General features: G+C 40.2%; 1 protein-coding gene across 7 annotated transcripts in view; it reads right to left on the bottom strand.

Annotated features, from left to right (window-relative positions):
* LOC122879450 (cytoplasmic dynein 2 heavy chain 1) overlaps positions 1 to 11124 on the bottom strand; it is a 125591-nt gene that overhangs the window by 74339 nt on the left and 40128 nt on the right. For 4 of the 7 annotated variants that reach the window (XM_044203550.1, XM_044203552.1, XM_044203557.1 and 1 more), the window contains exons 56-69: positions 10221 to 10334; positions 9655 to 9797; positions 8507 to 8588; positions 7877 to 8040; positions 7181 to 7318; positions 5748 to 5861; positions 5433 to 5593; positions 4240 to 4363; positions 3968 to 4089; positions 3516 to 3602; positions 2375 to 2501; positions 1168 to 1309; positions 425 to 534; positions 12 to 32 (exon numbers count right to left, since the gene is read on the bottom strand). In XM_044203550.1, coding sequence (XP_044059485.1) covers positions 12 to 32; positions 425 to 534; positions 1168 to 1309; positions 2375 to 2501; positions 3516 to 3602; positions 3968 to 4089; positions 4240 to 4363; positions 5433 to 5593; positions 5748 to 5861; positions 7181 to 7318; positions 7877 to 8040; positions 8507 to 8588; positions 9655 to 9797; positions 10221 to 10334 — 1649 coding nt within the window. The remainder of the gene's footprint in view (positions 1 to 11; positions 33 to 424; positions 535 to 1167; positions 1310 to 2374; positions 2502 to 3515; positions 3603 to 3967; positions 4090 to 4239; positions 4364 to 5432; positions 5594 to 5747; positions 5862 to 7180; positions 7319 to 7876; positions 8041 to 8506; positions 8589 to 9654; positions 9798 to 10220; positions 10335 to 11124) is intronic. The other 3 variants (XM_044203551.1, XM_044203553.1, XM_044203554.1) reach the window with 3 other exon arrangements.

Below are 11124 nucleotides of genomic sequence, written 5' to 3'. Positions count from 1 at the left end.
CAACTTCTTACCCGTAACTTGAGTGCATTGATCTGAAGGCAGCAATGGTAAAAACAACACACAAACACAATACAAATGGAGGACAGATGAATGGCAACAAGGGCAGAATTTTTAATACGACTATTAATATGGAGACTGGTTGTTACAAGTAAATGCTGTAGTTATATTGTAATTTGATGTCTTTTTGAAAAGTGCATTCAACGCATAAGACAAAGATTGTAAGCTAATATAAAAACATTCTTTAATAACTTCAGCCTCACAAAAACTAAAAGAACTGGGTAGAGAAAGAAGAGATAGAAATTGGTGATTAAATTGCTTCAATAATATAGATCCTTCTGCGTATTAGCAGATTTGTAATCAAGGGAATTAAAACAAAAGTAAAGAGACTAGTAAGATTTGATAGACAAGCTAATGAATGTCTAACCTGTAGTATGACAAGTGCATTCTCCATGGAGAGGTCATCAGATGGCAGCCCTTGACTCTTCCAGATCAACTGCTCACTCTCCGAGCACAGGAATGACCGCAAGTCAAACTCTGGTACAAACACACACAACACAACTGCACATGCTTATCTGTTGCCTTTATATTTGTTTACTCAAAAGAGTCTTGGTAATTTGGTAACTTGGTAATAAGTCCCAATTCAATAATAGTGTCTAAACACATTATATTACACTTTAAGTGGGGTCACTAAGTAATCTTGACAACCAGCTTGCGGAGAAGCCATTCAATGAACATATGGATTTAGAAGCAATAGTGGACGACTCAGTTGTTTAGGATTTAAATGCACATCTGAAGCCCTTTGGGAAAGAGGTTGCCAAGCAGAATTATACGGTCAGAGCTATTAATGACACAACAATTAGTGCTGAAAGAGACTTTGCACACATTTTACAGGTTCATTTGTGTGGATGGGATATTACTATCTGAATAGAAGAGCTGAAAAATTAAGGTGATTATGCTTGGCATCTGTGTTTTATTATGAGAGTTCTTGTTAGGTTACTCACATGATTGAAAATAAAGACGCTTTTTTGGCTCAGGATTAAAGTGTTGTATATGTACCATATGTATCAACACAGTACATTGTGCCACGTGTGTGGGTAGTAGTGTGTTTGTGCAGGCTGTTTAGTATAGGAGGTGGCATATGCTGGTGCTAGTGTGTTGTATATTTACTCTGTAGTCCAGATTGAGCCATCCATGTATCCAGACAGTGTCTTCTACGGTCTTCAGGAGCAGCAGACAGATAGGTGATGAAGGCTGCAGCAAGCATAGCCCTCATAGGGAGCGTGTCCAACTCATTCTTTATCTCAGACATCTGATAGACAGAGAGACACAGGGAGAAAAGAAACAGACAAGACAGAACAGGGGTAGGGGTTGACAGACAGGTAGGTGATTAGGGTGAAAAAAGTATGAAAAGAGAAAGTCAAGAGAGGGAAGGGCACCACAGGGAATGGGAGGAATCAGAGGGAAGAATGTAAAGAAAGGTAGGAATGAAAGAAGACAAAGATGGAGGGAAAAAAAGATAAAGGTAAGTAACTTGGCCCATGTGGGCATAGCATGAGCTTTCCCTCCTCCAAACTGATAAACCGTAAACCCAACTTGGAGCACCAAATAATCCAAAAATGTCTACACTTATTTTCACATATTTTCTGCTATACTTTCTAAATTGATCAGGATTCCTTTGAGGTAGTCTAGGAGCATGTGAGGGGATCACAAATGCACACGCACATGTTTGGCATGTTTGGCTGATAACTATGCATCAGACTTAATTGTCAAGCTGTATGACCCCTGAATGCCCACATTGCTGAGACTGCAGGTTTTCAGGACAATGTAATCTCTAGTCTACTGTATTAATACTGTCAAACATCCTACCACATTCTATACTTCCAACACAAAACACGTGTCTATTTCTGCACCACTTACTCTGTAGTTGTGTACCCCTCTCTCTATGTGGTTCTCCCATCCCTTGAAACACTTAAAAAACTTAGAGGCATTAACATATAGTGAACCACAGCTACTGCATAGTGTGCAAAAGAGTTAGGGATGAAGTGTGTGCGTGTATGTGTGAGTGTATGGAAATACGTGAGTAGAAAGTAAACTGGCTCTTGTGCGGGCCTTGAGGGAGGCAGTGGGTGTGAGGGTGTATGTGCAAGTGTGTATGTCAGGAAGAGATTGAGTGTTTTAATTAAGGTGCAGACAGATGCTGTAGAGAGGAGTAAAAACAGCCAGAAGGGACTCAAGACAGCAGGATACATCCCCCTGTCACACACACATACACACACACCTCCTGTTGCTCTTATATGGTAAATGAGCCCCTTTCTTAGTAAATGTGTATAACCTCCCACACCAATACACACAACACACTCATACATCAAACTACCTGTGCGTTCCACCGCGTGTGTTCTCCGTCCAGTTGTGATATGAGCTGCTGGGCTGCAGTGATTGTGTCCTGAGCTTTTGTCACCTCAGCCTCCAACTTAGCTGCCTCTGTAGTATAACACTGGAACCTGAGAAAAGAGCGAGGAGATAAATGTGTTTGATATGGGATCACTGGAGATTTCTAAGACTGACAGTCTGATATTTGTTTAATTTCCCAAAGATAGATTAAATAGATTTTAAATATATCATAATTTCTCAGATGTATAATCCATTTGTAGCTGCTTCCAAGCCGTTGAAAGTAGAAGCGAGGCAAGGCGAGTTGAGTTGAAGTGAGATGAGGCGCCAAGAGAGTATGGAAGGAGAGGAGAGAAGAGGGGAGAGGAAACGAATGGTTGGTGAAAGTAAAAATCTTTCAGTTCAACGCACACAGTTGACTGTATGAACAGAGATGGATCAAAAGATAAATGGCAGGACAGACGGTTGCAGAGAGCAAAGGTTGAAGATGTTGGAGGAAAGAGCAACAGAGAGAGGAAAAGGGCTCGGCCACACACTTTCACACACAGTGTGAAGTTCACCTTTGTTGAACTATGACCTGATAAATAGTGAGACTGGCCAATGTCCAGCCAATTTAAAAGAGGGTGGAAAAGACCTGCCCTTCAGGCATTATTGATTGTTTGTATCCTTGTTTATATAACTACATGGTGGACGAATACAAGCAGCAGAGAAGGAGGGATGCTGCATGACTGGCAGTGAGTGAAATGGAAGGTAACTATAACAAAGTGAATCATTTCTCTCTTGTGGAATGCTATTGTTAGCCTGCTAGCCATGTTAGCTCCAGAAGCAGAAATTATTTCTGGTCATACCTGCTTATCACCATAGCTTAAAAGTAAATTTTGCTTTGCCAGTTATGGTCTGGCCACGTGACTGCATCTGCTGTTTTTTTTCTGTGTATTGTCAACTTGAGGTCAGGGCTAGTCATAAAGGAATGATGGTTACAGTGAGGTTGAAGAATAAGAATTATGGTTTATTACAAAAACATTACAAAGATAATGTATGATAATGTAACAACCACAGGTGAAATACAGTAGAAATGGAAGGATCAAAGGCTGGAAGAATAGATGAAAATTTGGAAGGAGGCATACTTCTCTTTCAAATCGTTGACTTTGGCTCCAACAGAGTTGAGCTGGTCCTCCAACTTATTCTTCCTACTCTCCGTTTTCCTCAGATTTCTGGACACACACACACACACACACACACACACACACACACACACACACACACACACACACACACAAAACACAGTAAGGTATCTCATGTGTGTCTATGTTTATCATGAAGAATGTGTCAATGTGTATCATTAAATGTATATATAGTTTATGTGTGTAAGACAGTAAGAGCTGACCACAAGCTCACTGACAAGCCTGGAATCTTTATGAAAATCAGCAAAGTTGGAAATATGAGGTTTTTGACCAACAACTGCAATTTCTTTATGCATATTGCTTATGACCTGGTGTGTGTTGTGTTGAAGAAATTAATCAAAAGCATTCTTAGGTGTTATCTAAAGTGGTGTTTGTGCACTGGTGTGTGTTCCTACTCTACTAGTCCGGCCTGCTCTCTCTCCAGTGGCTGTATCCTCTCTTGGACGTGGGAGTATTGGACGTTGGCTTTGACCCAGGCAGCCAGAGGAGCAGCTGCTGCACTTGCACGCTTTGCATTCTGACCATAAAAACAACAGCATCACAAGTGGAAAAAAACACAGTCACAGCCACAATACCATCTTCAGCAAGAGAAAAAAAATCAACAAGGGGTTAATAACATCCACCAGCCATACGTCTAATTCTTATTCTGCTATTGTGACTAGCGGACCTTGGGATCGAAGGAGGCCTTGTTCCTGTTGAGCAGTTCTTCCACACTCTGGCGAATCTCAGGGGTGATGTTTCTGGCCTCAAATGTAGCTATGTCCTCCCTTACACCACGCTTAGCCAGAAAGCTACAGAAAAAATGGGAAAGAAAAAAAAACAAGGAAGAGAGAGAGGGTTGGACATGAGGAGATGACAAATAAAGTGGTGGGGGAAAAAGAGGCACACAGAAAACATGTTGTGTGTGAGAGTGCCCTTTGAATTGAATTGACAGAATAAAGTGACTTTTTATCCAGAAAATTAGGAAGTTAATGTTAATTCAAGCCTTAAATTATGAGACTTAAAGTTTTTTCATCTCTAATTAAGCTCAAAGTGTTGCAAATTATTGTCTTTGTTACTCATACTCAGCAATGCCCTCTTCTCTCTTTCTCTCTCTCTCACACACACACACACACACACACACACACACACACACACACAAACCACACTCACTCACTCAACTTGCAATGCTCAGAGTGGAGTTAGGTCACCCAATTAGTACGAGTCATTAGCAGGGCAGAATGTTTTTTGTCTGTCTGATCCCCTCTAAAGGTGCCCACGGTCAGATGAGTGATTTGTACCAAAAGCTAATTTAAATCAACATTGAAAGATAAAGACACAGTAATGCAGCATACATACATGAGCACATGCGATACACACACAAATATGTATTTTGACATATTTATTATTTAAAATATGTTAAATAAAAATTAGAATATTCTGTCTTGAATACATCTAAAACTTGAGTGGAAATTGATGGTTTGGGTGTTTTTCCAATTTAAAAATCTTTATCACAGACAGTGCTAAAGTTATCACATTTCTCCATGTTGACCCAGGTATAAAGAATTCTCCTTCTCTCCATCCTTTCCCAGTTGTGCCAAACCTTTCCTCTTCTTCTTCCTCTGTCCCCATCCAGCCCATAACACCCCATCACCTCCTCACACCTCTTTTTGGTGTTGAAGATCCTCGTCAGTTTAATTACTCCCAACGGGGGTAACTTTCTCTTCATCTATCTATCTATCTATCTATCTATCTATCTATCTATCTATCTATCTATCTATCTATCTATCTATCTATCTATCTATCTATCTATCTATCCTTCTTTTTCACCCTTCTTCTGTGTATCCTTTTACACATTCTTCCAATCTCTTCCCCTCTCACCTCTTCATGCTAACCCACGAGGTGTCGAAGATGCCCATCAGTCTCAGTACCCCCTCCAGGATGTCTCTGATGACATCAGGGGGCATGCGGAGGGAGCGAATCTCAGACAGAGCTTCAGACTTGATGTTTCCAACTGCACGCTTTGCTTCATCTACCAAAGGCTAGAGGGCAGCAATGATAAGAAGAAGGAGATACAGAGGTAAAGAAGGGATAAGTACAGCTGGGATGGCAAGTATGGAAAATGATGGCAGTTGCATGTATGTGTAACTGATAGATAATGTCATACTGACTGCACAAGTCAGTCAGACAACTTACCTGTACTTCCTTCAGCTCATCATCTATTTTGGCCTTTCTCTCTTCAATCTTAGACAATTCTTGAGCCATCTTCCCTTTTATCTTTTCCATTTCTGTCTTCTGGTCACTGGCATTCTGGATAACCAAAAAGATCATGTGATGTTCATTGTGTTGAATTGAAAATACAGCCTTCAAATGTTTCAAATTATGAAACAGAAAAATATTATATAGAGTATACTCCCTTCAACTTGCTATTCACCAAGAAAACTTGACACTTGACCTGGAGATATTGCAACCTAAATATATCTAAACAACCATTTGAAATGTAAACAAGTTACTTTTTCAATACTTCGATTCTGAGATGTATCAGAAATACAGCCCCAGTCATCCTCTGAGTGAAGATGAAAGATTTGGTTTAGGAACCGTCAGAGTAAGACACAGTCATCGAGGATGAAAAGAGAGAGAGGATGAATGTTTGGGAGCATCATTTTCCAACACTTCCTCTCTCTCACCTCTATATCCCTAGAATCTATCCATCTTATCACATCTCACCCTCATCCAAAGCTAATCTCTTCATTGACTGTTTCCCCATCCCTCCAATTCTCCCCTTGTCAAGCCTTGACCCCTTCCTATATATCACATATTTCTCTTATTTCCTCTCAAAATCTAATTTTCCTTCCTCCTCTGAATGTTGCCATCTTCCCCAAGCCCCTATCCACCTAGCTTGTTTCAACTCTTCATCTCTTTGTCCCAGTCTTCCTCCTTTTTTCCCTCCCTGCTGTCTCCTTCTCGCCAGGAGACATGGCTGCTACAGCCCAAAAGGGACGAGTGTAGTCGTTAATTATCACTCTGCAAACTGACTCCGCTGACAGTTTTTCCTACTCTTGTTCCTTGTTTCTGTTTCTTCTCTATCCCTCTGTCCCTCCATCTCACTCAAAAAGCAGACCCCCCACAGAGTGAAAGACAGAAGGATTTCATAACTAATGAACAGAGTTGAGCTTCCTTCATACATCTCCATACATCTATCCATCCATACATCCATCCTCCAGACAGCGCCAGCAGGAGAAAAGGAAGCATGGATATCAGGAGATAGAAAACACTGGATGAGAAGTCACAGAACAAACAAATGCGCATATACACACAAACTAAATAAATAGTGTCTTCACAGCAGGGGAGACACAGAGATGGGAAATCCAGAAAAAGTTGCTTGTATAATGCAATGCAGATGAGGAGAGGAGGACTGAATGGGAGAGAGGCAAATATAAGAAAAGAAACTGAGAGAACAGGGCTAGCAGGATGGAGGGCCACAGTGAGAGTTGAGGAGGATAGATGCAACTTCGAGGAGACATGAAACCCTGCAGGACTTCTGTCCTGCCTGCCACTGAGTGTCAAAGTTGCATACACTGACATACACACAGTCACAAACATACATGCATACACAATCACACACACACCTGCATGGAGGTGGTGATTTCCTGCAGGGCAGAATCTGCCTCCTGTTGTTTAGTCTTCAGCAGTGCACTCTGCTCTGCAGCCCGCCTCTTCAACTCATCGACCAATGCCTTAGCTTCGTTTAGTTTAGACACTCCTGCCTGCAGACACAAGTAGTCAATCATAAGATGTGAGAGACATGTAATATGACTATATGACATATGAGCCAAAAAAATCCTAGAAAACTCTATACCAATTTCAGTGTGCCCACTTATAAACACTGCATTTGCGATTAGAAACGTTCAGTAATTAATAAATCAAGACAGACTGTTGTACATAGAAATCAGGGTTCATCAGTGCTCAACATTCAGGTAAAATCTGTTTGAAATACATATGCTCCTGCTATCGTTTGCCAATATATGGGGTTTTGTCAATACACTACACTAAGTACTAACGACTGTTATCTTTTACTTCTACTTACCTCATACATACAATATCTGTTATTCTTAACCAGGTTAGCAAACAACATACTTTTACTTTTATATTTTGAGGTACACAAAAACTCATCAAACATAAATTTAAAAAACCTGGCTACTTTTTTGTCTTTGGCTGCCTACTAAATTAAGTTGTGGAAAACAATCAAACACCTGGTGCAAGTACTTTTCCATGCATCTTAGTTCTTTTTGTATATGGACCTTGTACTATAGCTGATATTGTACCTGCAGATGCTGTTGTCTCGTTGTGAGCTGGCTCTGCTTCCGGCTATATAATGCAGTGTAAACATGCAGAAAGGCCATGTACTGGCTGGGTGTTGCACCATGTTCTCTACATGACTCATGGACCATCAGGAACAAACGGCACAGGTCTCCCTGAGCAGACCCTGCTAGGAACAGAGGATGAAGTAGCTTGTGAGCACAAACTGGTTTAAATTTAGGAAGTCAATTTCATAACATAAAACACAGCCAAACACAGCATAATAACAATAAGAAATAATGTTATTAATCCTCCGACTTACTTCCAAATCAGATAATGAAAAATACAAAAGAGTTATATTTCTAAGGTGCAAAATGTATGGTTAGCATACCTTTCGTTCATTGGTAGAAACTTTTTCCATTATATACATTAATAAATTATATACTTTATACACTGATTGAAATGTGCTTTTTTTAAGTTACAATACTAAGATTGCAATTGGGATAACTGGAAGACAGTGAGATTAAATGTCTGCAAACTACATCCACAGAAGAGCAGTACAATTAGAATTAGGGAAATTACAGGAATGAACTACAAAAATATGGGTAATTTTCTAAATAATTCTAGACTTTTGCTATGAGTACATGTGTTCCTACCTGAGCTTTTCCCCTTTGTGGCCTTTTCTCTTCCATTCTCCTCCCCTCCCCCTTCTGTCTTTGCCAGCAGCAGCTCAGGAATCTGACAAGGTACAGGTTTACACACACAAGATGTGAAATTTAGATAGAAAGCATTGATGCCTGCATTAAAAACTTTCTTCTCTCACCTGCTTTTTAAAGGGGCAATATGTAAGAATTGAGACAACTGTCAAATTCATACTCCAAATCAATAGGGGGTAGCATATCACGTATCAGGTCATAACTGCTGCTAACTACCATTAGCTAGTTGGCTCAGTTAGCCGTGCAGCTTGGTGAGTTTTATTTTGTTTCTGTCGGAGTTTGAATTAAGTGTGTTTTCTGATGTAATAGTTCATTGAAAGAGAGAAAGGTAAATTCAGAATGTGTACGGTTGTATTTTTATGTTTGATAAGGAAAATAGGTATAAGAATATTTCCTTTATTGACATTTTGCGAGTTTATTTTGTTTATTTATTAGACTTAAAAAAAGCTAAGAGAGCTTGTGTAACATAGCGAACTCACCGCTTGCACACATCTACCATCTGGAACTACCTCAGCTATACTATCGGAATATCGCCTCTCGAGGCACAAGTGGTATTACAACACAGGACAGGCCGGGGCTAGCAAGTTATGCTAATTTCAGTTGATATCTCTGCAACACAATACATAGATGTCTTTGACATGACATCATAACTGTTACTTCTCCACATTCTGTTGATAAGGTTAACTAATTTTTGAATGTTTTAAACTAAAATTCGGGCCAAATCTTTCATATTGCCCCTTTAAAAATAATGTGTCATGTTTTCAATTTTCAATTTCAGGTAACACAGGTAAGCACATTTACTTCTTAAGTGATCAATATTGGCTCTGGAGCCACTGGATACTGATAAAGCATACAAATATGTACGGGGCTACAGCAGAGCAACTGTTAGCTTGCCAGAAATATTATCAAAGTCTGGGTTACACAAGTCTGTCTTTTCAATCTTTCCAGGCATATGTAAATCGCTATACTCAACACTTTTAGCCAGATTTATTTATCTTAAATACCGTGAACTTTACCAGCAATTGCTGATTTAATATCTGTTTTTGATCTTGTCGCTGTACTTGATGTCCTCCTCCTCCTCCACTAACCTTCTTCATGCTGCTTTCAGACCATCCTTCCATCCACTGGACAGAGCACTTGCGGTAGAAAGCTGGGTTGCTCTCACAGTTGATGGTGAAGTTAGAGTTGGAGCAGTCCATGATCAGAACAATGTGGAGGTTCTGCTGGATTCCTATGTGTGATACACAGTATAGTTGGGGAACAAAACAGTGGAAAAGTTAATCACAAAATGTTGTTTGAGACACAGCAAATGAGAGGGAGAAGGAGACGGTGTGGGGCGATGTGAAGTCAGGGGGTTTACTTTGACAATAATAGAGCTATTGCTTTGATTCTCTAGCAGTAACCTCATCCTCAGTGACACTGCACAATTTATACAGCAAACACACCACTGCACAGCAGGGAAGCAGAGGAATAAAGTCAGATACAATCACAGAATAGACAGAACAATCAGTAGAAAGAAATGATACATGTAGTAGACTTTTACAGTGATAAGAGAACCAGAGTACCACATATACCACATAGATTGGAACAGACCAAAATAATGAATAACAGACAGACAGAGGGACTGTGCTGTTGCTAAATATACAGTACTAACTGTAGGAAAAGTAGTTGTAGAGTGGTCCGGTGAATCCATCCTGGGAAGCAGCATCTTTGAGGGAGGAGAGGAGAGGCTCCAGTTCTTCTGGGGTGTACAGACCTGGAACTTCACCTGAAACATAACACACACAAACACACACAAAGAAATGATCAGTGTTTCCTTACACACTAGCATCCCTCAGAAGAAACTAAATATAAGATAGTAGGGCCAAAACCTATGATTGGTATACCGCAGTTTTTGCCACATTGTAATTGTGGCCACTCCAGTGCATGGTTCATTTTCAAATGCAGACCATGTATACTCCAAAACAAGGGCTGCAACAGAAATGTGTCAGTTCACACATACAGTATACAAACATCATACTTATGAGACCCTCCATTGACTACATTCATTCTTCTTTATTTTGCTGCAATATGACTACTGGCTTTATAAATCAAACTTAGTTCGGCATTTTGGGAAATACGCTTGCTCACTGGAATCTTGTCATCACCTTGAGACTCCAGGAAGTCAGCGAGCGCTGCAAAAAAATTGTCCAGCACATAATCCCCCGTAAAACCACAAATTGCTGTTTTTACACTTACACACTGTTAATTAGTGAGCTTCAGAGGTACTGGTAGGCAGGACAACATGACAGCTACCCAAAAGTGAAGCCACAACATCTCTATCGCCCCCTGGTGGCTAGCTGCAGTATAGGTCATATACCCTGCCCCCTCCAGCGGAAGGGACATGAGCCCAACTAAAACATGAGCCAAACTAAAAAATTTAAGTATACATCAAATACATTATTCCCAAATGTGGCTGCTGTCATTTTAGGCTGCACTTATCACGCTGATGTATGTTCAATTGTTAATTTTTCTATATAAAAAGGGGTTTTTACGTCATGATTGACAGCTGAGCTCTG

This window comes from Siniperca chuatsi, linkage group LG7 (genome assembly GCF_020085105.1).
Source record: "Siniperca chuatsi isolate FFG_IHB_CAS linkage group LG7, ASM2008510v1, whole genome shotgun sequence".
NCBI lineage: Eukaryota > Metazoa > Chordata > Actinopteri > Centrarchiformes > Sinipercidae > Siniperca > Siniperca chuatsi.
This window is presented reverse-complemented; position numbering and strand designations above follow the sequence as displayed.